We start from the raw sequence: 27,279 nt of genomic DNA, 5'->3' as shown, positions 1-27,279 counted from the left end.
GGGGAGATAAGTAACTGGGCAGTAATGGCCAGCAAGAACTGAAGTATTGACAGAGCGTGACGCTTCCCCATTTACAGAGGACTTCATCACGCACCCCTGTCAGCCTCTCATAACAGTCCAGCTGATTCTTAATCCCAATTCTTAATCCTAATACTCTTCCTATTTGCTGTCCCAGACTCCAAAAACAACCAGGCTCCCGTAACATGCTATCCTTTGCTGGCCCAATTCCTACTTCCCGAACCTGAGAAACGAATTGATTTGGAGAGCAGTGGAGACTACTATTATTATCACCTCTTTGAGGCTTAAAGAAATCAACCAGTGGCAGTCACACAGCTAGCAGAAAGCAGAGCTTGGATTTAGAACCAGGACTGTTGGCTCTATTCTGAGTCCTTCCTTCTAGGATGTGGCCCTGGGGTGGGATAGGGAGAATGCCTTTCTGTCATCACAGAATTAAAGGCTCTGCACTGGGCAGGGGGTAGGATGAGGTAACCTCTTAAGATTATCCTGTAATTAAGAGCTCATGAATTTATGAAATCAGGTCTGTTTAGAAAAAGTGACTACATAAAGTGCAGATGTATACTGGCCAGAACAGAAGCTCTGCCATTGCTGTGATGCATCTCAAAAGCACCTCTTTCATATGAGCAGGGAAAGTCACTAGACAGAATAAAGCCTTGTGGAGGCACCATGGTGACTATGGAAGCACAGGATGAATATGGTCATTCACACATTCATTCATTGTCCATTCAACGAATACTCCAGAAGACATTCTGTGTGATAGGCATCAGGCTGGGAAGTAGGCTACAAAAATGGACAAAATAAGCTTGACCTTGCCCTTGGGGGAAACGTGATCCAGTGGCAGACACACACATGAGCGGATGACACAGGATATATGGTAAGTTCTGTGATGAAGACACACACAGTGAGCATCTTACCCAGCCTGGGAGGTACGGAAAGTTTTCCTGGAGCAGTCCCCTGAGCAGAGTCTTGAAGGATGAGTTAGCCAGGTGAGAAGCAGGAGAAGGGCATTCTGGGCAGGCGGGACAGCGTGGGGAAGGTATGGAGGTGAGAAGCAGCATGGCGCACTGAGAGAACAACAAGCTTCTGCAGGCCACCAGGAGCCCACGGATGGTTGGAAGCAGGGTGTGACATGGTCGGATTTGCAAGTCTAAAGATCCCTCCAGCAGCTTAAGCCAGTAGCAGTGGCAGTAATTTATTCCTCTCAGCCTCTGAAATTCCCTTGGCCTCAGATAAGATGTCTGGGGCCATCTGTTGAGATAGTTATATACAATGCCAAGTTAACAAGTGATGGGCGGCCACTTACATGAGGACAGAGGGCAGAAACTCAAGCTCAATTTCACTGTTTGAAATAAAAAACCCAAAAAGATGGCCTGTCATCTGATACTCCAGGTATCAGATGACAATTTTCTTTTGGTATCTCTAGTACCAAGTGTATTTCTGGTGAATGAAACTCTGTTGGACCGTTCTGTTCTGTAGTTATTTCAGTCACCTAATCAGTTAAGGAAAAACACTGTGTATTTGACTGAGACAGTGATCAGTCCAGTCAAGATGTTTGAGTCAGTGGTGTGTGAAGACCTGATCCAATCCTTATTTTCCCTCAGTTTGTGTCTAAACTCGGGGATTTGAAGAGGGTGCTGGGTGCTGGGCAAGCCAGCTGGAGGGCGAATAGCCCAACCACAGGGTGGTCCTGAGGGTTGAGGTGCAGTTTTCACTGAGTCCCACTTGTCTGAAACCTGACTCACCTCAGGCCAGCCCAGCCTCCTTCAGAAGAGGGCAGAAAAAGCTCGACTGTGGAAGGGAAGACCTGGCCCCTGGTGCTTCCTTTCCTTTGAGCTTCACTTTTCCATCTGTTACCTGGGGAAAACCTTTGCTCCACAGCATTGGTGGGGCAGGGTCGGGGTGGGGGTGTGGGGTGCTCAATGAAACAACAGAAAGAAATGCTTTGTAAGCAATCAAGAAATGAAAAATTTTAGAACATTATTCAGTCTGTGGGCTCACGGTAATGCAATAGCTGGAATGCTTGAGAAGTGTTCTTCTTTAGAGTGTGTACCATGCACAGCGAGCGCATATGTACTGCTTCTCCATTGGCAAGAAATGGAACTTGTGCCTTCCAAGTACTATCAAGGGAGGGGAAGGGCCTGAAATGCTGTGTTTAGTGTCCACTCTATGTCCTACCACCCTCGTGTCATGTCCTTCCCACTCTGCTCCCCTGAGCCGAGTACTAGTGCCCCCATTTCCAGAGGAGGACACCAAAGCTCAAGAGGCTGGTGAAAGGCCTATGCACAGATTCCATCCACCTACAGGGTGACGCCTAAGGGCATTGCCACCATCCGCCAGAAGCCACACAGTAAATATTAAAGCGTGCAAGGGTGCTGGCCTTAGTTCTCCCTGTTATGGGTGTTCTAAGATGGACTGGGTGTCGCGAGGAAGCGTGTGCTCAATGGTGGGTGGTGCCTGCCTGGTTCTGCAGGTACCGTCCAGGAGAGTCTATATCCTGCCTTTGAAAGAGCTGACTCTCCTGACCCGTGTCCTCCGAGACCAGTGTCTCAGCAGTGCCAGCTTCAGTGGGGCTGGGGTGGAGCCTTGCTTCAACTGTGTTGGTCCCTAGGCTACCTCCTGAGAACATGAACTGCTGTACGACATCCGAGCAGTAAAAGGACCTTGTGACCACGATGGCATGCCAAAGGCGTCCATAGCCCTTGTGACATGGGACCTGACACAGCTGCCCAAACCTGTGAGACACAGGTTATAAAATCTTAAACCCCAGTGAAAATAGAAAAAGAGGGAAGAATTTCACTAAGAATATACAAACTTTCAGGAAGAGTTGAAATATGCTCATAACTAATTTAGCAAAAACAATGATCAATTTTAGGGCTTGATTCTCAGCACCACATAAAAATAAAATAAAGATGTTGTGCCCACCTTAAAAAAAAAAAAAAAAAAAACTAGACGGAGACTGGGGCTGGGGCTCAGTAGTAGAGCGCTTGCCTGGCACATGTGAGATGCTGGGTTCCAGCCTCAGCACCACATAAAAATAAATAAATAACATAAAGGTATTGTGTCCATCTACAACTAAAAATATAAAAAAACAAAAACAAGACTGCTGGTTTCAGTTGCTTGTTTTCTGCTTTAGGAAGGCAACTTGAGCAGCAGGTTGGGCTCTGGGCAGCTGCGAGAGCACAGGGTCGGGTGGGGTGGGGAGTGGCGGGTGCTGCAGGTGTGAGGTGGAGCCTTGCTCACCGGGCAACCCAGGGAAGCCGGCCAGACCTCCGCCTCCTGCCTTCCCTGTTGCCCAGGTCTTGCCCTCCCTGGGTTCTGAGTGTACTCCCTTCTCTTATTCTTCAGGTTCGTCTCGGTGTCTTATTCGTGTGTGTTTCTGTGTCTTTTTTTCTGCCTCTCTTCCCACCTCTCTGCTTCTCTCCTGTCTTCCTTACCATCTCTCTCAACCCCTACTTTGTCTTTCCCCATTAACTGACCTAAAGAGATCTGACTAGTATGTATTTGTTTCATGTATTGAACCGTTTTTGTGTTTTCTGCATCATACAGAAGTGAACAGGTGAATGGAATTTTTCTAATCATCTGGAAAACAAATATATAATGGGTTTTTAAAAATTATTACCCTTGATTGATTCTTACCACTGCCTCCCCACCCTCACCCCCCCCAAAAAAACCCCTTAGAAATCAGGGCCAGCAACAGAATAAAAGTCCCACCCTAGGGCTCCTAGCCTAGAGCCGGAGAGGACCTGTGGCAGTTGCCAATGCAGCGGGAGGGGGGATAAGCATGGCGGTGGAGCATGCGGGGTGTGGGCGCCACCTGGGTGGGTGAAATGGAGATCCCAGTCAGCAGCCACTGTCTCATGGCACCAGGCCTTTCCGCCACTGAACTCTGGCACTCTCCAGCCTTTGCCCTTTCCCTCCCAAATGAACTACCCCCATCCCAACCGAACCTGAGCTCCCCCCAGGGGGGTGTGACCCCTCCACACCTTTGCTCATAGAGACCCCTCTGCCTGGCATGCCTTAGCCACCCCCGGCTCTGTTCACCTGGTCAACACCTACCCATCCGCTGAAGTCCTTCCTGATCCACAGAACCAGCTAGAACGGATTCCTCCTTCATGCCCCACTGTGATCAGAGGCAGAGTCTCAGTCATCCTGCTTCCCTAGTGCCCAGCACGGAGCCTGGCACACACAAGGTATCCAATCAATACATGTTGAAAATGAAGAGAATGAAGTCTTTTGCCTCCCACTTTACCAGAAGGATAACAAAGTGGGAAAACTTGGCCCTAGCACTGAGGTTCTCCCCTGGTCCCCCACCCACCTTCCTATCCCCAGACCTTTTCACCTGCATACTCTGCACCCCCTGCACCCCCATATCCCACCACCCTCCGAGGCGCCCTCTGCCACAAAGTCTTCCACGACTCCCAACCCCCAGAGGAAGAAAGCTGTCCTTCATCTGAGCTCCCAACTACCTGATCTGTCGTGACCTCTTTTGGGCCTCTCTGGTGGCTTTTCAGCACCCCCACGATAGGCATACGCGACTGCAGTCCCCATGCCCACATGGAAAGCCAGCCCCTGGAGGTGAACCCTCTAGAATGACCATAGATTAAATGAGCAAGTGAAGACAAGCCTGCCATCCCTTGCAAGGAGAATGGCCAGAACCAGCATTGCTCCTGGTTCCTCACAGGGAGGGCTGCAGTCGGAGCCCAGCCTCCCAGCACAGCAAGGCCGTGCGGGGCGCAGGGGTCACCCATCCGGAGACAGGGGATCAAAACATTACACTACCTTTTTGGCCAGTGCGTCTCCCGGTCCATCTTCGCCTTTCCCAACACTTAGTCTGACTGCTTGCCATTAGTATCTGAGGCAATCTAAAAGAGTCAAGCTGCATTATGGAGTTGCCCAGGACAACTGCAGGGCACAGCTCGTGGAGAGGGGCTCAAATGCCAAAGGTTGCTTCCTTCACCTACTCAGCTGGGCCTCACCAAGGAAATAAGATCAAGAAAGTGGTGTTCGTCTTTAGCATTTATTTATAATTGGAAAAACTGTTCGGTTGTCTGTTTTCTGAGCAAGCACAGACCACAAGCACGTCACAATCAATTGGCTATACATGAATATTTTTGTCATTCTCTTACTAACAGCGGGAATGAGATAGCACCAAGAGAGGTGTGCGCTACACGTTACATAGACAATCTGTGGTATGCAACAAAACCCAGGCCACAAAATCGCAATTAGACACTTCCTGTCTGCCTCAGTGAGGCACAGCTATATGGGCTGGTCGGGATCCTGGGCAGAGAAGACAGAGCTGGGGAAGCCAGCGCATAGCTCTGCGGGGATTTCTGCAGGCGGGCCAAGCAGACGAGGGCCAAGTCTCTGTCCCAGCCCTCTTGCTGGGGGTAGGAGCAGCAACCACAGAGAAATGTATGCAAATGAGCAGGACAGGCATTGGAAGCTCGGTCACCTCCAGAAAGGCAACACCAAACACTGCTTGAGGAACCAAGATCAGTTTCGTTCAGTATGTTCAGGATACAGAACGAGACTGGCTGAGTTTTATTTGTAAACAGTAGAAATCAAAGGAAATTTCTTGCCAGGAAAGTGACACATTCAAGAGTCAAAGTGAACCACAAAGTTTTCTCAGGTGGGTGTGTGACAAAGAAGGGGGCATTGACAGGTTGAAAAGGAGATTATACTGTCATCTAAAGCCTTGGGCAGGGCAGGGTAGGAGTTGCAGTCCCTGGGGCTGCAAAGTGGTTGCAAAAGCCTGTGAGGCCCTTGAAGCAAACCCTGACTTGGGCAACACCAACTTGGCTCAGCCACTATACATAGGGGACCATCAGGTGCATTCTTCTGGCTGTGCTGCTGTGGAGACAGATTTATTTATACTGCCTACCGAGTCTAGCACAGTGCTGACACAAGGCATTCGATATGTGAGTGACCCCTGAATGATCCCCTGTGCGTCCTAAACTCTGATTCACTGGATCTGCAAAATGCTCCGAGGAGAAATCCAAGCTGTAGCTAGCATCCACGTGTCTGGCTAATGCTGAAATCTTAAGAGAATGACCAATCTGCAAATTCTCTGGATACAGTTAGATCAAGTTGTTAGAGTTCCCTGGTAAGTTTTATGATTAGCTAACAAGTTGCCGGAAACAGTACTGAGATCTATGCCAGTCACTTCCGGATAGGCATTTAAAATTTGTGATTCATAAGCGCTGGGACTCGCCAGCATTTCCTGCCTTCGGCACTTCTCCTTCACAGGCCACGCCCTGAGGGAAAGGAAGGTGGCAGTGGCCTGAACAGACTCTTCTTTCTGGTTTTCCTGTTTTATTAAAACCAGGCCTGCGTAGCACATGCTGTGTTAGTTTGCAAAGACCTTCTCAACCAGCCCAGCAACAAACAAAATAGAACACAGACACTTTGCTGCCTGGGCAGTGAGAATAAGAGAGCCCGGGAGCTCTGCTGCTTCTAACCTGGGAGGACCCGGAGGGGCTTCTGAGGTATGGAGCTGGGAGACCTCCACTCTTCTCCTCCAAAACAAAAAGAAGGCACCCGGGCAGAGGCTGCGTGTTGGCCACAGCCCAGCCATTCAGAATGCTGGGGAAGATGGCCTTCGAGGACAGGAGCAATCCACACCTCACATTTGCAAATATATTCTTTCTGGTAGACACTTGGGGTTCCCTCACAAGCACTGGGGATCTTTCACAATGACTCCCTAATTCCTACAACACAACTCTAGCACAGCTATGGTGGCACTCACCTCCCCCAGGGCTTTGGCCACATAGACACACATCACAGAATACATTGAGAGCTGCTTTTTAAAATTTCCATCAATGAGGTCAAAAAGACCTGCCGGATATTTCACAGGGTCCTCTCCTAGCCTGCGGCTGTGTCACAGAAACCCCCGACCTGAAGTTCGGCACTGGCACCGCTGGCCTCTGTGGAGCAGAGCAAGACCCTTCAGCGAGGGAGGGTCAGCACCGCCACGCCTGCCGCTGCGGCATCTCAGGAACTGAAAGCACGCACTAAGTCCTCTCTCCCTCCACCTTGACCCTTCATCCTTAGTCGCCCTCGACCTGTCACTCTGCAATGCTGGCAGCCTGCCGAGGACAAATGGGAAGGCAGTCTCCCACAGCTGTGGCCTTCCTATGACACCTACAACACCTACGACACCCACCCTTTACCACCGCTGGCCTGGTCTCCGTCACCAGGAGCCTATCTATCACTTGGTGTACAATTTAAAGCCCACCAGTAGGAAACAAAACACAGGCACACACTTCTAACAGAAGATTCTAGAAGATTAAAGTTAACAGACAACTCCATTCCATTGACATTAAGGCCAAGGTTGCTTTTTCCTTCGTTTTATTTCTAACATTTCCACAAATGTTGTCAATCATGAAGCATAAGCTGAGCTTCTATAGCACTTGATCACCCTCTAAACTTTGGAAAAGAAACTTCATCTAAAGTTCAAAATCAACCAGTTGACACAGAGCTTGGGAGGAGCAGGAGGAAGAGACCCTACAGCAGCCATTTCCAAGCCCCACCAGGAGGTGGGCTTGGAGCTGGCTGAGTACGGTCCCCAGGGGGAGGCACGGCCAGTGCACAAGGCTTCCTGGTGTCCCAGGGTCCCGAGGCTGACATAGGCCACCCTCAGGAAGAGGCATGGCCCTGTGTGTGAACCAGGGCTCCTCCACTAAAAGAACAAAACCAAAGCGTTCCTGGAACACTCAGGACCCAGGCAGAGGGGAAGTCTCTAATTAATTTTGTGGCCTTTTTGTTTGTTGGTTTAAAAAAAAAAAAGAGAGAGAGAGAGAAGAATAAAAGGAAAGTGCAGTGACATTTACTCTTTAGCCTCAGCCAGTTTATTGTTCATCTCTTTGCTTTGCTCCTTGTCGTCGGGCTTGGTGGCACTGGGACTCTCTGTGCTCTTTTTCTTGGCAGCCTGGCCCGATGCCACCTGCTTGTCTTTGGCCTTCCTCGGGGGCTTATGGCTCGCTGAGGTCTTTTTTGGTTTGGAACTCTGAACACTAGGTTTCTCCACCTGTATGGAGAGACAGACGGACCGCAAATACAGAAACACAAAGGGAGGGAGTGGGAGAGAGGATTCAGAGAGAAGAAGACATTACAGTATTAATCAAAGGAAAACGGGGAGCAAGTCTGACACGGGAAGCACAGTGGAGGAAGGACTCCAGTGACACTGGCCTTTTGGTTTCTCTGTCTGAACTCCCTGGTTAGTCTCTATGGCAGCACTCTCTCTGGCTGCATGGACTCCTATCCCCTCCCTAGGTGGCCCCCTCCCCAGATGGCAGGCGGGTCACTGTTATGCTGCATCTGCTGTCCCTCCCTGTGGGAATATTATACCTCATCACCTTGTTCAACTCAGGCACAGGCATATGATTTCCTGTAGACCTTGAAATGTGAGAAGGGACGTGGGTAACCTCCAGGCCAGGACTTGAGAGTCAGCCTGTGCTTCCAATGCTCTCTGCGCCTCTGCTCAGAGTGGTGCGCTTCATCACCCCAGGCCTAGGCTGAAGAGGCATGAGGAGCAGAGATTCAGCCCACCATCATGGTGAGATGGGAACGCACATGGAGAAGTGTTCTTATTGAGATCCTTTGAGCTGGGATGTGTCCAGCCTCACCAGGCCATTGGGCCTGCACGGCCAGCCACATCTCTGATGGGCCACCTCGACAATTTCTCCCAGAGCAGCTGCTCCAAGCCCAATTCACTCTCCCTGGGATCCCTCTTCTAACTCTTCCCCCTTGTTCTGAGGACACAGCCTGCTCTTTCTCAGAGAACTCTGGAGCCACTGAGCATGATGGGTCGATATGCTACTCAGGCCCATTGATTTCTAGATTTAATTTCCCCTATCTTTCCTCCTTCCTCCACTGAAATCTTCTTTTGTTCAATGCCAACCCCATGTCTTGGGTCCCACCGCATCTGTGGGTGGGACATTGACTTGCTGAGTTCCTATGATTTTCAGTCACCCTTGATCTGCAAAGAAGGTAAGCAGTCATCCTGGTTTGTCTGGAATGGAGAGGTTTCCTGAAATGTTTCAGGCAATGGGTAATTCCTTTACTTATAAAATGGTCCTGGCCACTTAGGAAACTCCAACTGAGTTCTAGACTTTAGGACAAAAGCAGAGAAAAGATGGTTTGGGTTCTAAAGGTATTTAGGTTGTCAGATGTTTTCTGCTATTACATGCAGGAGAGATGATGTGTACCCAATTCCATATGGTCTAACATCACAGAATAAGGCTGCTTGGCATGTGCGATTCCCACTCACAAGCTCCATCTCCAACCTCCTTCCCCCGAGTATGAATTCACACTGAGATACAAATCAGGTAGGGTAGTGTTGTAAGAAAACTCCCGAATACACTTTCCCAAACTGTTTAGTAACTAATGACAGAGTGTGTCTTGCAGCTGATGTGACAGGTGTGCTGTGACGGTGAACCCTGCTGGTGGATGGTGTGTTATCAAGGGAAGAATGAGAGGGTGGCTGTGTGCACACCTGGGAGGAAAAGAAGGGGCTGAAATGGAATGGGGTGGGGGGAAGGGCCCTGCGGGGGGCAGAAGCACAGCTATTTTTAGATGAAGGAATTTACAGCTCAGGTGAGATTTCCTGCTACTTCTTTTCTGAATCTCTCAAATGCAAAAGCTAGTTCTCTGGAATTCTGCCCACATTTAAGGTGTTTTTTTGTTTGTTTGTTTTGTTTTGTTTTAATCTCAGGTAATGGTTCTTTCTAACATCTCCTTATTTTATTTTATTTTTTGCAGTGCTGGGAATGCAATCCAAGGCCTCACACTTGCTAGACAAGAGCTCCATCACTGAGCTACATCCCCAGCCCTTTTCATTTATTCTTAAGATTTTGAGACAGGATCTCACTAAGTTAGCCAATCAACCTTGAACTTATGACCCTCCCAGCCTCAGCCTCTCAGTAATAGTTGGGATCACAGGCCCCACAGCTAACATTTCCTTTGAATTTAACAAAGGTTCCTGTTGAAGATGCCCGTGGGTCTCAGTGTGCTAAAAAGGAAAGGAGCCCTTGGGGCCGGCCAGTGTCTGCGGTGCCCACTCCCAAGCTCTGCTTGGTTTACCTTTCCAGTCCAGGCTGTGCTGAAGGGTTCCCCACAAGATCTGTCTCACCTTTGGGGGTTCCTTGAAAGGTTCGCTATAGAGGCTGCGTATTCTTCTGCGATCCATGACCTTATTGTCAGCTGCTGTTGGCTTATTGGCCTCCCCCTTGAACTGGGCGCTGTAGCTGGTCTCATGAGCCATCTTGTCATCTGGGGGCTTGTACTGAGGCTTGGCTTTTATTGGTTTCACAGGCTTGATGTCTGTCCATGCTCTGAATTCATTCCTGTTGGTGAAAGAAAACATAAGTGATAAAAAACATTGTTTGCCTGGAAGCAGGGCTCCTGACTCGGGCTGCACACAGCAAGCTCTCAATTAGTGCTTGTGGCACTGAGCGTGGCTGGAGAGTTAATGCCATTCTTTGATCTTGGCAAGTGACAGGTGTCTTTCTTGCCAGGCGGACCCAGGTTGTAGCAATAGCAGTAGTGTTTTGGCGAAAGTGCTTGAGCTCCCTCCTAGTTCCACACTGCAGACAGGCAATTCGAATCTTTAGACCTCATTTCCCAGTTTCTGAAATGAGGCTGAAAACACCCAGCCCAGGCAGTCATTAGTTCAACAGATATTGGATGCTGCTATATGCAAAGCTAGAGTTGTGAAATGAGACAATGTATTAGGCTTACTACCAGCTCTAATGTAGCCTACCAACGAATGCCAAATTCCTTCCCCCTTTCTCACAATGAAGAACTTTTGTTCTGTAGATTCCTTTTTTAATTTTTTCATTTTGGGTGGGTTTTTGGTGCTAGAGATCGAACCCAGGCCCTTGTGCATGCAAGACAAGCACTTTACCAACTGAGCTATATTTCTAGTCCCCCTTTTTAAATTTTTTTAACAAAGGATTGAACCCAGGGTCATTTAACCAACTGAACCACACCCCCAGCCCTATTTATTTTTTATTTTGAAACAGTGTCTCACTGAGTTGCTGAAGACCTTGCTAAGTTGCTGAAGCTGACTTTGAATTTGCAGTCCTCCTGCCTCAGCCTCCCAAGCCACTGGGAGACCTGAGCTTTGGTAGGTAACTATGGCTGGTGCTCAACATTCCTGGGGGCCAGCCCCAGGCCTGTGTATAGAGCCACCGGGTTCCTAAGTCTAATCATGACAGCCAACTGAACCTGAAGAAGGTGGAGAGGGAGGAGGAGAGATGAGGAAAGGACCAAAAGAAGCCCTGATGCCTGAGTAGGTGGGTGCTGTTGACAGAATCAGGAAGGTCTCAATTCCCATCCCATGCTCCTCCCATGTGCACCACTGTGCCTGGCTGTTCTGGAGAATCTTAAGGGTCTTCCCTTTAAGCAGCAGTGCCAGAACCGAAACAATCGAATCAACTTAGATGAAAATTTTGTGAAACGGCTCAGCGTTTATAAGTCTTAAAGAAGCCGCATGCACTGAACGTCATGGGGTATCACAGCTAAGACTTGTGTCTGGGTGTGAATCTAGGAGAGACTCCGTGTGCTCCGGTGTGAACCGCTGCCGGTTGGTCTGTCGGCCTGTCAGCTTTCCTGTTTACAGCAATCCCTCTCTGCCTTTCTGATCTGTCCTAGGGCTGGAGAAGAGATGGCCAACAGTGTTGAAAACAGGGCTGCCCTTGAAGGTGGACAAGGTCCTCCCTGTAAGTGTGTGCCATTTACTGCAAAGCTCTGGGCCCTGAGGCCTTGATGGGGTCTGCTTCCTTTGGGGGCCATGAATAAGGAGTAGTTAGTGCAAGAATCTGCAGAGTTGGGTTCCTCCAACGGCCCCTTCACCCTCACTGACTTCCTCCTCCAGGTCGCAGAGAAAGGGGGCCACAGAAAGACTTTGGTCTGCAGGAGAGAACAGCCTCTCCAAGGCCTCTCCCACACTGAACATTGTTTTCTCATTTGTAAAATAAAAGAATTAGGCTAACCTTGTCCCAGAATGTCCTTCTAACTCTAATACTCTCAGCTATTAAGACCAATTTGGCAACACTAAGCCTCTAGCTGGTGGTTTGACCTCCTGCTCTCTGGATATCTCTAGGACTGGCTCCTATGTGAAGAGAGGGGCCGCTACCTCTAAGTTTCCAGTGCAGCCTGGGCCACCACCTAGATGCCCAACCAACACCTCCGACTCAGTGTCCCTAAACCCCAACCGTCTGGTCTTCCTCGCTGACTTGTCTTCTTCAGGGTTCCCTCGCTGCTCATCTTCGCCCACTCATTCACAAAATATTTCCAGAGTTCTTGCGCTCTCCCTTTCAGGAGGTTGAGAGCTGTGGAGCCTAAACAGGCAAGAACAGTCCCTGGGCATCAGGTGTGGGAGGCAGAGGGACTTGAGGTTGCTCCAGGGAAAGACCCTGAAAGCAATGAAGGAGGAGGGAGTGAGGAGCACGGAGCTCCCACCCCAGCCTGGGAGTCAGGGGGAGCTTTCTGGAGCAGAGTTAGAGTGGCTGGCAGGGAGTTGGCCAAAAGGTGGGTTCCAGAAAGATCGAGCAGCATTTCCAGAGGCTCCTGAGTAGCACGGGAGCCTGTGGGCAGTGTGGGTGGCTGGGTTCCCATTTGGCGTGGAAGAGCAAGGAGCCTAGTCAGCATGGAGGGCCTGCTGGCCATGCTAAGGGGAGGGTCTTCCTTGTAACATGAAGTTGCCAATGAGTCCCAGCCAAGGGTGAGTATGGCCAGACCCATTTTTGGAAGAGCACTTTGACAGTGGTGTGCATGGTGGACTGTGGGAGAGGGTAGAGGTAGGACCCAGCAGGGGACTGTGTGGAAGTCAGGAGGGATGTGTGGGCCTGAACCAGGAAGTGGCAGAGGGGACTGAGGAAGGACACTGAGTTGAGAGGGCAACTGGGCATGAACTGTGGGAGGTGCGGGGCCTGGATGAATCTGGGGAGGTGCAAGGACTTTGGCTTGGGGGTATGCCACTCACTGAGATGGGCAGCTGGGAGGAGCGTGGGGTGGGAATTGAGACCCACCTACTCAGGCATCAGGGCTTCTTTTGGTCCTTTCCTCACCTCTCCTCCTCTCTTTCCACCTTCTTCAGGTTCAGTTGGCTGTCATGATTAGACTTAGGAACCTGGTGGCTCTACACACAGGCCTGGGGCTGGCCCCCAGGAATGCCGAGCACCAGCCATAGTTACCTACCAAAGCTCAGGTCTTCCCACCCTTTAGAGCTGAAGCCCTTTCCATTAGACAAGCCCCTAAGAGTTGGCACTGCCTGTGCCAAACCAGTCCCAATCTATTCTCAGTAGATGATGGCAGAAACCCATATTCTATGCTTCTACCCCTACCTGCTTCCAGAACTAGGACTAAGATAGGTATGCACTGTTTCTGGGTCATCTCCCACTGGCCGGCCTCTGCAGCTCCATGCATCTCTGCAGTGGGTGAGCTGGCAAGTGTCTCACTTGTGAACATCATCCATGGGACGTGGACCCCACCCATGGAGGGGGTGGGGGAGGGGAGTAGTGTCCCTGATCTTGAACAAATTTGGTACATCAGATGAGACCTTGTTAATGCATCCCATGATAGGTCCACTGTAATTATGACAGACTGTTAGGTTTAAGCCCAAACTCCATTTCTTAGAACTTTCTTCAAATTCTCTTTAAAACCTCCTCCAGCCACATACAACAACTAATCATATGTCATAAAAATAAAGTTAGGGGGCTGGGGCTGTAGCTCAGTGGTAAAGCATTTGCCTAGCATGTGTGAGGTACTAGGTTTGATCCTCAGCACCATATAAAAATAAATAAAGGCATTGTGTCCATATACAACTAAAAAATAAATTAAAAAAATAAAATTAGGCTGGGTGCAGTGGCGCACACCTGTAATCCCAGCAACTCAGGAGGCTGGGGCAGGAGGATGGCAAATTCAAAGCCAGTATCAGTAAAAGTGAGGCACCAAGCAACTCAGTGAGACCCTATCTCTGAATAAAATACAAAATAGGGCTAGGGATGTGACTCAACTGTAGAATTCAATCCCTGGTACCTAAAATAAACAATTAAATAAAGTTACTATTTCTTATTATCTTTTATAAGCTGAAGGGTTTTGGTTTTGGTTTGGATATTCTCTGTAATTCTTACAATTTTGAAGAGGAACTAGTCTTAAACCCCTTAATAAAAGAGATAAAACAAGTCTCAGAGAGGTTAAGTTGCTTGCATAAAGCCACACAGCTGGTAAATAGCAGAGCTGGATGTGAAGGCAGGTTGGTCAACTCTACAGCCCACACGCTCCCATTGCATGTTGGGAGTATGCTGGAACAACCGTGCTCACCTGTCTGCAGCAAAGGTGCTTGTTCAGTGCCTAGCCTGCTGTCCACATTGCTATGGAGGGTGGGATGACACAGCCTGGGCGAGGTGACTCCTGAGCTCCTCCAGCCTGAGAGTCTTGACCAAGAACCATGTGGACCCCACTCACAGGTGAGTTATGCCTAGTGCCTCTTGCCAAGAGTTCGTGGTCCCTTGCACCACAGCCCCCTTTGCCTATATAGCCACATTTATACCCCATCATTCATTTATTCATTCATCCATTCATTTGGCATTTGCCAAACACCAGTCATGGGCGTGGCACGTGTCCCGCAGGGATGAGTAAGCCGCGGTTGGTGTCTATCACTTAGTGAGTCAGGACCTGTCCATGTGTGATCCTAAAAAAGGCAGGAGAAAGCAAATGGAGCAGAGCTTAGAGGGAGAGAGGAAGAAGAATGCTTAATTCTGAAGGGCGACGAAGACCGGGGAGAAGAGCACTGAAGGTAAAGGTGAAGGAGTAGACGTGGGGGGTTCGCGCACCAGTCTGGGTCTGCATGGCAAGTTCAGAGAGCAGGCAAACAGATGGGGGGCTGCTCGGGATGTGGGGGGTAGGGGTCTTCCTCAAGGTGACCAGGCGAGGGCCTGGAATGCCTTGTGTGGATGTCGGTGGAAGGCCCGGGGAGCCACTGAGGGATTCTGGGCAAGTCAGCACTGTTTCTCTAGGGATGGCGTCCTATTACCAGAAGCCCCAGTTGTAATGATTCTTTCAGGCCCAGCTCAGGGTTCTCCTCTTCCAGGAAGCCTTCCTGGGTTACTCAACCCAAAGATTCCCACCCTCTTGGCTCCTGGTTCATCGACTCTACTGGATAACTTTGTGGTTACTATGCAACTGCATGTCATTCTTTAATTCTTTCATGAGTTCATTTCATCTTTTTAAAGGATAAGATACTTAGTAGAAAATCCAGAACCGAATCCTACTTTGGGGTCCAACCTCCCTTGCATGGCTATGAAGAGAGGTCCTTCTGAATCAGACTGCAGAGAGATAGAGCTGGGCTGGACTGGGCCCCCCTTCCTGCCTGTCCTGCCAGGCCTCTTCCCATGCCACCGGCTGCCATGCAGGCTTTCTTACATGTTCAGAGGTTTGAAAGGCTTGGCATTCAGTGGGCAGTGAATGGAAGTAGCTATTGTCTTCTTTCCTCTCTGTTCAGCTAATGTCACCTCCTCCTGAGCTCTTTGTTCCCCACCCCAGATGGGGCAGACACTTGTTCTTTGGTGGCATACCAATGCCTCACTCTGAAACCTATGACCCTTCCACCATCCAACACCTGGAGGCAAACATGTAGCCCAGGTTTGTCGTAGGGTCCTTTAGACTCATGGCCACCTTAACTCTCGGTGACAATCACAAGAAAGAACTTCCTTTCAGCTAGTCTGGATGCACACCACAGGGGGGCCCTGGGCATATCAGGAGGGCCCCATATCTGCAGGCTGCTAATGCTGGCATCTAGAGATGTTCCTCATGCCAAGCCTTCTTGTATCACGGTGTGTGAAGCCACTAGGACGTTTTGGTCTCTAACTGCATGACCAAAGGCCCACTGTCCCCTCTACAACAGATCCATGGCTGGATCCTGCTGTCTGTGGCTTGATGCCTGATTTATCTCCTACATGCTCTCTGCAGGGACAGAGGAGGGTCCCCAGTGGATGAGCAAACTGCAGGCTCCTCAATGGCTCATGTGTCCTGAGAAAATCTGTGGAGAATAGGTTGGGCCAGCCCCCAAGCCTTACCAAGGAATGGCAGAGCCAGGCCTGGCTTGAGCCGTCTCCTAGAGACTTGGTGGTAAGGGTTTTTGGTTGCTCCCTTAGAAGTTTTAGACAGCTGCTGGTCATATTCAGGGACTCTGGTGTCTTACTGCAGAGGCCATTTTGAAAAGTGTCTACAGATATCTACCTTCAACTTCTCCTGTCCAGCCCTCTGCCCCTGCCTCTCCTGGGCCTCAGAACCTCCTCTGCCTGGACATGGCATCAGGATCACAGCACCAGAACCCTTTAGTTCTGATTCACCTGACACAGGCTGCAGGGTAAATCCCATGCCACTCCCATCCGCAGACCTCCAGCAGCTTCCAGTTCCTACAGTGTTGGGAGCTGCCCTGGATGCAGCCGCCTTTAAGTCCTGATGCACCAGGTTCTGAACAATTACTGCCTTCAGTCTGGCACGGCAGTGCCAGGTCGTAGTAACTTAGGCGTTACCCCAGCTTGGATATCAAGGCGTGGCTCCAGGAGTACCTGTTACCCCGCTGAGGTTGAGTTACACTCACTTGTTCCTTTGTAATCCTACCCATTTGCCCTTTTGGGGATAAAATGTTCCATGAACCCTCCCCTTGTGTGTCGCCTATATAAGAATAAAGAATTCCAGTGGCTTTCTTTCCACGGACCCTTAAAGTAGGAGAGCCATCATGGATTTTGAAAAGGCATTTCTGTGTGTTTGTGTGCTTTCCTTATCATTTTCTTAAGTTATTGAAATAGTCAGATTTTGTGAACCCAGCATTAGGTTGCCAGCTAGGAAAGGTGGTGATACTCCAGGATGAGGTGCAAGCTCTAGCTCCTTCTAGTTCCCCCATGCTATGATTCCTCAGGATGGCAGGCAGAGCTTTGTGAGTTGACCCCACTTTACTCTTCCAGCCTTCTTTATCTCTGTCAGTCATTTAGTGAGCATTTTCTGTGTGCCAGGTGCTGGGCAGAGCTCTAGATGAATCATCTTACCTAATTCTCGCACCAGCACTTTGTGGTAGCTGCATGTCATCCATTTTGCTGGAAAGAACACTGCATGCTGCTGTCCTTCCCTACCACTGAGTGTCACTCATGCTGCTTCTGGACCTGCCATGCTCTCTTCTCCACACCTCCGACTACTGAAACACAATGCCACCTGCCTCCTGTGCTCTTCCCTCCAGGGGTCTCTCCCAACCCCTGAGCTGAAATCAGACCCCCTGGCTGCATGAGGCATCCTTCTCTGGCCTGCTTCTATCTGTGGCACTTGCCATGTTCTAGCTCCCAGAAGGTCATCTGAGTCATCTTCTTTCCCTCCATTCCTTGCAGTTGCTGAGAGTAAGGCCTCCACTTGACTCACGGCACTAAAGCCTGCTCCTTGTGTAATTCTAATTCATTGTTTATTGTAAATGCCAGGGCCTTTCAAATTAGAAATGAAAGATTGGCCTCCATTCTGTTCTTTCACAACTCTTTCTTTCCCAAATAATCCTCACCATGCTAGGACAGGGATGCTGCTTCTGGACCTTCTGAATGCTGCTTCTCTCTCCTCTGAATGTCTGAACAGGAAGCCCCTGTTGCTACACAAGCATATCATGGCATCACTTCCTACAGTATGTCCTGAGCTCTCTGGCACTCCTACCTTAGAGCTTGATGTCCTCCCCTGGATGAGGTTAGAGTTGGTGACTCACTTCTAACAAACAGAATATGGCAGAATTGGGGCACATAACTTCTAAGAGTGGGCCATTTAAGGCATTATAGGCTTCTCCTTGACTTCTTTCAGGGGACAGCAAGCTGTGTGTCATGAAGACTCTCAAGTAGCCCTGTGAGAGGTCCATGTAGAGAGGGACTGAGGCCTCCTGCCAAAAGCCATGGGAGTGAGCAATCTTAGAAGTGGACTAGGCTCAGACGAGCTTTCGTGTGATCTCACGAGAGACCCTGAGCTCCACCCACCCTGACAAGCCATTCCTGATCTCTGACCTTCAGAAATTGTATGGGATAATAAATACTTATTGTAAGAAGTTGCTAATTTTTGAAGCAATTTGTTATACAGCAATAGATTCAAATGCAAACCCCAATCCCAATTTTTTCTTCCCAAAAGGGGTTTAAAATCCTCTTGTTTTACCTCAGCAAGGCAGAAAGCAATGGTGTGAGCCCAGCACTGAAGTTCAAGCACCCAGGAGAGCTGTGGCATCAAGTTCATGGAGAGAGGTCATGCTCTGGTCCTAAGAAACCAAGGTGAACAGTCTGCAGCCTTCATTAGAAGGTAGCAAAGCCTCCTGGGCTGGAAAACCAAAGATGCACTGCCTTGGGCCCAGGGCATGTGCAGAAACAGACTCAGGCCTCAGGAGAACATGGTGTCTTGGAACACAGCATGTGCCAGGCTCAATGAGATGCAGGTAGACTAACAAGGTGAGGGGAGGCCCTGAGCCCAGGCCAGAGAAGAGATACAAACGTGGCTCCTCAAAAGACACAAACGTGGCTCTAACCTAGCTCTAATTGCTAGGCCATTTGTGAAGGATTGACATGAGCCCTGTACAAGATCCATGTGGAGGTTAAGTGAGAAAGTATGTAAAAGAGTTCTTTAGTTGAAGAGGAGCTGGATATTCATACCAGAATTGCAAGTTTGGGGTGAATAACTGTTTAATAAATGCATTTGATTTTCATTACAGAGTTGTTTATTCAAGAAAAATTATTGCAGATCCTCTGTGTTCCAGGCATGGCTGCAGTCCTCTACCTCCTCAAGCCTTGCTGACAGCTGGGGAAAGAAACATAGACAATTACATGATGGTCCAACTACCATGATATTTCTGACCACTTGCAGTCAATATTCTCATGCCCAGAGTGGGCAAAATTTAGGCAGGAGCTTCCAACACCAGGCTCACTACTGAGCATATTTCCTGTTAGACTTGAACAGAGTAGCATTCAACGAATGCCTGATTCACTGAATCTTCAATACTGAATATCCACTATAAACAGATGTTCACTTTTTAAAGACTTGTCCCACTTAAGCACATTTGCATGCAGTGACTCAAGGGGGAGAGAGTGAAAGAGCAATTATAGAGGGAGAGACCAAAGACAGCAGAGAGAGCCATCACTGAGGAAACTAGGTCCCAGAGGAGGGAGGAAGGGAGGAAAGAAGGTTTGGTCTTGGAAAGAAAGAGTCGTGAAAGAAGAGAATGGAGGCCGTTCTTTCATTTCTAATGTGAAAAAGGTTGACATTTACAAGAAAAACGAAATAGAATTACACAAGGAACAAGTTCTACTGCTGTGAATAGCTGCATGTGTTAATTGGTACAAATCACTTCTTGACAAAAGTGGAGACTTAGAATAATGGATTACTGCCAACTAGGACCACATAAAAATTTCATTTCTCTTCCCCAAAGCCCCAGATTTATTTATTATGTATCTAAATCCTTGGGAAATCAAATTCTTTCCCTATCCTCTTCACAATAAAAATTTCAACATTTCTTAAGCGCTTTAAGAGGGAAGAAGGCAGAGCTTTAAAGCCTTAATGGCCTAAAATCTTCCTATAGATTTTCATGGGTAATTTATGTTGTCATGGAAACATATCAAGTCTCTGTTCAAAAATCTTGTCTACCCTGGTTATATTAGAGTGAAAGAAAGCAGGCTCCATGCTGAACTCTGATACAGGCAGTCTGTGAATGTAGTCAGTTGCCAAGCTATAGTCAGGAGACGGTGGTTAAAGGAAGCAGGATCAGTAGATTAAAAGAAAAGACCATCCTTGAACCTAGAGGGTTGCCAAGTGGCTGAGAGAACATTTTCTCCCCATTTTGAAGGGTGTGGAAGATGCTTCCTCCTAGCCAGAAATGCCTGGGTCAAGAGAGGATCTCTGGGATCTACGCATGTGTGTTTGCTTGCTTGTCTCTCAGTTGCCTTTGTGTGAAGGAGAAAAGAGAAGCATCAAGAGAATGCCAGTTCGCTAATCAGTAATGATCGTTCTTCTTATCCATTCATATCCAGTAAATTTACTGGATGTGATGGCACTCCAAAATGAGTAAAGCATATGTTGGACATATAAAAGGGCAGTATATAAAGTCTGAAGCTGATCTCACATGAATAGAAGATAAGAAGAAAAAAATCTTTCTCTCCTTGGAAGGATCTGATGTGGCTAACAGTAACAATATTAAGTGTCAGGGCTTGGGTTCCCTTATTAAGTAAATGGCTCCTTCTACATGGAGCTAATATCTACGTCAAGTCATAGGCTGCCTGCAGCTCCCAGGCCTCTGTGCACCTGGGAAAGTGTCTCACACAAAGAAAGCCCATGTGTGCAGTATGGATATTATTATGAAGATGGATAGTCAAAAATTAAAACTACCCAAACTAGGAGTTAATTTGACTCATCAGGAATCTAAAAATAAGGTACTAGAACAATGAGTGGGTTTAGCAAGGCTTCTGGATACCAGATTGATATACAAAAATCAATTATATTTCTGTATAATAAACTAGGAAGAGACAATGAGAAAATAAAAATTTAAAAATCCATTCACAATACCATTAAGAAAAATAAAATACTTATGAGTAAATTTAATGAAAGAAGTGCAACACCTGTGCACTTCAAACTCCATGACATCCCTGAGAGAAACTGAAGAGGTAATTATAAATATATATGCCATGCTCACCATAGCTTGGAAGATTCAATATTGTTAAGATGGCAATTATCTAGAAGTTGATAAAATCTATAAATGTAAAGAAATTCTATCAATATCTCAGTAGGATTCTTTGAATAAAATGACAAGTTGATCTTAAAATGTTTATGGAAATGAAAAAGAAATTGCCAAAATAATATTGAGAAAGAGAAACAAAATCTGAAGATTTATACCACCTGATTTCAAAACTTATAAAAGCTATAGTAATCAATTATGTTACTGGCATAAGCATTGACACACAGATGTATGAACAGAAAACAGAGTTCAGAGATGGATCTTTGTATATAGTAGTGTGCCGAATCTGACTCCTACTGGTTTATAGAACTGATTATTAAATTCTCAGGAATTTAGTGAGTGGATTTTGAAACTAATAGTAGCTCTGAAAGATACCATGCAAGAGTATCACATCAGGAAATTGGCCAACTCTACCCATAAAGTTCTTCTAGATAATAGCTATTAAACACTAAAATCATACCATTGGCTTACATACATGACCAATTTACCTTTGACAAATGTGCTAAGATAATTCATTGGGGAAAAGAGTAAACTTTTCAACAAATGGTGCTGGGAAAACTAGATATCCATATGAAAAGAAAAAGAATCTCTGCTTTACCTTGCCTCATACATAAAAAAATAATTTAAAATGAACTGTAGACTATAAAATTTCCATAAAACTTCCCAAAGAAAACAGGAAAAAAATCATTCTGGTTTTGGAATAGGCAAAGATTTCTTAGAATTTGAAACTCAAACAGGACAAAAGGAAAAAAAAAGATAAAGTTTATTAGAATGAGACTTTGACTTTTCAAAAGACATCATTAAGACAATAAAAAGATAAGCACCATAGTTTAAGACACACACCTCTTAGACATATTAGATATATATCTTAGAGATACATAATATATGTCCTTTATTAGACATAAAGGTCTTATGTCCAGAATACTTTTATAAAGATCTCTTAAAACTCAATAGTAAGACAAACAACCCAACTTGAAAACAGGAAAAATATTAATAGACAATTCACCAAAGAAGATACACGAAAGTCAAACAGCATATGAAAATATGCTCAACACTATTAATAATTAAGAAAATACAAATTAAAACCACAGTTAGATACCACTACACATCCACTAAAATGGCTATTATGAACACTGGCATTACCAAAAGTCACCAAGAATGTGGAACAACTGGGTCTCTCATACATTTCTGATGGGAATGGTCAATAGAATAGGACTTTGAAAAAAATTATTTCTATGATAACCACATATTTACCATAAGACCCAGCAATTCTACTCTTAAATATCAAGGAGAAATGAAAACTCACATCTGCTAACAACTTGTACATGGATTTTAACAGCAGCATTATTCATAGTCGCCCAAAAGCTGAAACAACCCAAATGTTCAACTAATGCACAAATACACAAAATGGGTATGTCCACACAATACAGTACTAGACAGCAATAAAAAGAAGCAAATCAACAGAGTTAAACCTAAATAATAACATGCTAAATGAAATAAGCCTGATAGAAAATAATTGGTATCATATAATTCCATTTATATAAAATTTCTAGAAAAGGCAAAAAAATCAGTAGCAGCCTGGGGCTGGGATTGAGAGGGGGCAATCTAAAACTGTCTTTTGAAGATAGCTACACCAGTGCATAAACTTTCTAAATCTTATTAAAATATACACTGACAAGGAATGAGTTTTATGTTATGTAAATTATATCTGAATAAAACTGGCTTCAAATTCAGCTGGGATGTCTCCTTTCCTGACATTGCTCCCTCTCCTTCTAAGAAGATGATCCTTGCTTCCTTTGATGCCTGGGCCTTCTACCAGATTCTCTGCCTGACCTCCCATGCTGTGCTTTTAGGTATTTGTTCCCAAGCCCACCTGTGGGGCCTGAGAGGGCAGAGAAGATGTCAGATCCACGTCCATGTCCCTGGTGCCTGGTTTGGAAGTTGGCACATTTCAGCATGCGCCCGACCAGTGTGCTCAACAAATGACTTGGCACCCTCCTTTTTACCTCTTCATTGTAAAAATGACATGTAGCAATTAGTTCATCATTCACTTTTCTTTTCCTTGTTTGTAAGAATTCTCTACTGTAGATAAAAACAAAAGACAATAATTCTCTGTGACTATGTTTCCCAGTTTGTCTTTTGCCTCAAATCTCTATATAAACCTTAAATTTGGATGTGGTTTGCTCTTCTTCCCTTATCATGTCTACTCTTGAGGTTATACTTTAAAAGTCCTTTCCTACTCCACAGTAGTATCAATATTTATTTAAGATTTTCCCTTTCACGTTTATGTATTTAATTTACATTTAAATCTTTAAACCATTGGGAATTACCACTACTTTCATGTAGACTGGCAAAGAAGAACAAGCATACGGGTACCCCCATTGGCAAAGAGATGGGGAAAGGTAGGCTGGTCCAACCCAGCCGCAATCTGTAGTTCCAGGGCTTTGCACAGTGTCTGGTATATCCTAGGTACAGGATGTTTACTGAATGTGTGAATTAGCGAATGACACCTTTCACATCGATAACCTTTGATCTGGCAATTTCATTTCCAGAAATTTGTCACAAATTTGGACAAGACAGCATTTTTTAACATATTGTAAACTCTTGGTTATCATTTTGTGTGAAGGCCTCAAATCATACCTTTGTTTGTAAATATGAATGAATTCTAAGCCTGAAGGTCTGGGGCATGAATAGATATCAGAAATGATTAAATAATATTGAGTGTAAAAACATTAAATAGATGATCCCCACAATGCCATTTTCATTGCATTAAATATCACTTTTGGTTCTTGTTCCTAATGATTCACTGGAGCTTATCCCCATTAAATCCTGCCTCCAGCTGCTCCCCCTGCCCCTCAGCTCATCTGAAGTGATGTCCCCCTGGGGTACATCGATTGTGGGGCAGGCAGTCTGGTGAGTGAATTATGGACTTCCCTTACCAGGTGCAACTAAATTTTCATAGCTCCTTATTTTTCTTTTTCTATTGCAACTTAACTCCCAGCAAGTTTCAGCACCCTGCTAGCTCTAGGAGAAGTAACAGACATGCTCAGAGGTGTCAGAGTCTGAGGAAATGTGAGACTGTTTTTCAGGCCATGAAATCCGGAGAGGTTTACTTAAAAATGGGATGTAGAACCTCATCATAAGGAAGCAGGGTAAAGCTCATCACTTGCTGGGCTAACACCCAGGGAGACTGTGATTTGGTGTGGCTGACACCTTTAGAGGCCAACTGCCCAGGGGCAAGAGAAGGGCCCCAGACAAATGACTCCCTTACTCCCTGTCTACAAGAGGGGCAGGGGCGGACTCATGCAGTTGCTCTTTCACCTTCAATGCAGCTGGTAAGGCTGATGTCCCCCTGGGTCCCAGAGAAGTGCGAGATCTTCCTTGAGGTGTCTAAGCTAGTCAGGGTCAGACTGGAACCCAGGCCATCCAACTCCACATCCTAAGTGCCACAGGCTGCCCTCCCAAAGCCTGAAGCACTTTAATTGGTCTGTGTCTGTATGGCCTGTCCTTGCCTTGAATTTTTTTTTTTTTTTTTTGAGGTCAAAAACAAACTTTATTTACATAGGGACAATAAGGATATCAACAACTCAGATATTGAATAATTCAGTTTTGGGTTAACTAGAAGTCCATGATTCATCAATCCTGTTTTATAGAAGCAGTACAAAATTACATTTGGTATTTTCCCTCAGTTCTCTGGTATTGAAGCTTGCAAAGATTCAGAACATTTTAAAGGTTGTTGAACAGCAATAGAAATGAGATGATGTACTTAGAAGTCAGTCTCTCACAAAAAAGACATTATATCCAAGTTCTGTTAAAGCCCCAGCCAGTAAGGCCCATAAGGAAATAAAGACATAAGACAGATTCATGGTAGTAAACTGTTCCAGTTTAGCACAGAGTGCCAGGCAGAAGGCTAATTTAAGTAACATTGCAATGAGGTACCAGGCTTTTTTTTTAATATTGTGTGATTCATGTCAAGGGTCAAAGCCAGACTTACAGCGCCCAGCCATTTTCACAATCAACATGACAAGGAGGATAGTGTCAAATATCCAGACAGGAATAAATATGAGGAACCAGTTCCAAGGTGCCTTCTCATCCAGTTTCAACACCAACATGATCAAGAAGAGTAAGGTGAAGAGCCAGGTAAGTGGTACTCTCTGAGCCAAGGACATTCTCATTTAAACAGTTTAAAGAGGCTGTTGCAGGGTTGAAAAAAGAAAAATATGCCCTACATCAGTGACACAGGACCCCAGCTTGACATTTACATCTTCATTAACCTAATCAGCCATATTTGCTTCCTATTTTCCTTTCTTGTTAATGGTCAAGTGTGCACTCCAAAATTTGCTTAACATAGTTTCCACTTAATGTGGTTATTTCTAGTATCTGGCAGCGCCGCTGGCCAGAGAGCGGAGAGGGCCGCGAAGATCAGTAAATTCGCCAGTTTGGATTCTTGTCCTTTTTCACACTTTCCCCCACCCCCCATTAAACTCAGAACCCGTCACATGATAATTCAGAAAGAGGTTCAGTTCCGCCGCCTTGAATTTTTTTCCTTCTCTTTTCTACTGGGGAAACTGACTTTCAGAAGCAACCCAAAAATAACAAAGGCAGCAACAGAAGAAAGAGGCTGAAGACCCAAGCTGGCATAATATTGGGCCCATCAGGAGAAGGTCCATGTCCTGAGAAAGGCAATTTTCACCTTTATCACAGGTCCCTGCCTAAGTCCCCTGGCTCACCTCACTGGGCAGCCAGCATTTATGAACATTCACTTTACACATTGCAGGTACTCAGCTAACATTTTAAATCTCATTTCATGTCTCTGAACCTCTGCTGGCTATTTGGTTCAACAGGCGTTGAGAAAGCATCCTTGAGTAACAGGAAGACATGAACTGGCCTTCAAAAATTCTGCTGAGTAGGGCAGTGAGCCTCATCAATACAGAAATGACAAGGTAGACAACAGGGCCAAAGAAGGAAGGGACCTGGAAGTCTAAGGAGCTTGCAGAGGAATCTGAGGGTATTTTAGAAGACCAGTAAGGGTTTTCAGGCTGGGAAGGGAAGGCACTGAAATTCTTGCAATCCTTCCCTCCTCCAAGCTTCCCATAGCTGTTCACATGTCCACACTCATTATCACAGCCTCTGTGCTTGGCGCTGTCTTCAGTGGCATCTCTCAAACAGCTGGAATGGCAGGTCAGAGTCTGTCACATCCTCCAGAGCCAGCACCAGGGTTCAGCTAGGCAAACAAAGCCTTCAGAATACCCAGTCTTTGGGGGAAGCAATTAACATTTCAAAGAAAACCGTCACATCAATGCCTACAACAATGCCTCAGCTTTCTTAACCTGTCAACTCTGCAGGTTACCAGACTCTGACCTGCCACAGAGTCGGGAGAGAAGAGAAGGGGACATGGGGGTCTACAGTGTACCAGATGCTTCACAAAAACACGTCTTTTTTTTTTTTTTTGTCTTTAATCTCCATGATAAAGCCATAGGTGGGCACACAGCTAATAAACTGAAGGACCAAAATCAAATTCAAGACTGAACAACTAATTACGGATCTGACATTTTCTCATTATGCTACATTAATCAGTTTCCGGTATAAAGAACAACAACAACAACAACAACAACAAAAAAGAATCCCACAATCTCTCTTATTTAAATAGCAAGCTAAAAATGGGTACCCAGTCACATGAGAAAAATACACTACCAGAAGGGAGACACACTTATGACCACAGTTGAACAGACACTTGGCCTGATTAAATGACCTCTGTGAATTCCACGTCTGGGGGATCAAGGCCAGGCTCCCCAGCCGGATGCGGATTCCAGTCCAGCACAGCCTACTTCAGAGGCTCATTGCATCTCTCTCTCATTCCCTAGCAGATTTGCCAAACCGCTGCACACCTCTGTTCTTTAATGATACAGTTTCCTCTTTCTAGAATGCTTTCCCAGGCCCCATGCTCTGTGCTTGACCCCACTCAGATGTCACCTCTGTGAGCCATCACTAATCCCCAGACAGGTTAAGGACTCCTACCCCAGCTGCCACATACATTCCCTTCTGCCGAGGTGTCTCTGGACAGCCTATGTAGATGGGAGGCCTGTGAGAACAGGAGCAATTGAGTGCCCAAGCCTAGCAGCTTGGTGCCCAGGGCCAGCATGGAGCAGGCTCTACGGAAAGGCTTGTTGGGTGAACCAGACTGCAGGGAATCACAGAGCTGGAAGAGCTGGATGGCACCTGAAGACGCTCACTTTCTTTTTTTGTGGGGGTACTGGGGACTGAACTCAGGGACATACAGCCACTGAGCCACATCCCCAGCCCTATTTTGTATTTTATTTAGAGACAGGGTCTCTTTGAGTTTCTTAGTGCCTCTCCATTGCTGAGGCTGACTTTCATCTTGTGATCCTCCTGCCTCAGCCTCCCTAACCACTGGGATTATAGGCGTGTGCCACTGCGCCCAGCGCTCACTTTCTTTTGTAGCTGGGAATTATAGGAAGGGCAGGAAAGACACACAAGATGGCATGGTGAGGTGCGGCGAA

General features: G+C 46.6%; 1 protein-coding gene and 1 pseudogene across 2 annotated transcripts in view; both read right to left on the bottom strand.

The window, feature by feature from the left end:
• Window positions 1–27,279, bottom strand: part of Map6 (microtubule associated protein 6) — a 72,149-nt gene that overhangs the window by 11,530 nt on the left and 33,340 nt on the right. For both annotated transcript variants that reach the window (XM_076846623.2, XM_076846621.2), the window contains 2 exons: window positions 10,148–10,361; window positions 7,848–8,044 (listed from right to left, as the gene is read on the bottom strand). In XM_076846623.2, the coding sequence (XP_076702738.2) occupies window positions 7,848–8,044; window positions 10,148–10,361 (411 nt within the window). The remainder of the gene's footprint in view (window positions 1–7,847; window positions 8,045–10,147; window positions 10,362–27,279) is intronic.
• Window positions 24,378–24,989, bottom strand: LOC143391284 (transmembrane protein 60-like; annotated as a pseudogene).

The sequence above is a fragment of the Callospermophilus lateralis genome, chromosome 2 (genome assembly GCF_048772815.1).
Source record: "Callospermophilus lateralis isolate mCalLat2 chromosome 2, mCalLat2.hap1, whole genome shotgun sequence".
Lineage (NCBI taxonomy): Eukaryota > Metazoa > Chordata > Mammalia > Rodentia > Sciuridae > Callospermophilus > Callospermophilus lateralis.
Note: the sequence above shows the minus strand (reverse complement) of the source record. Positions and strands in the feature narration are given on the sequence as shown.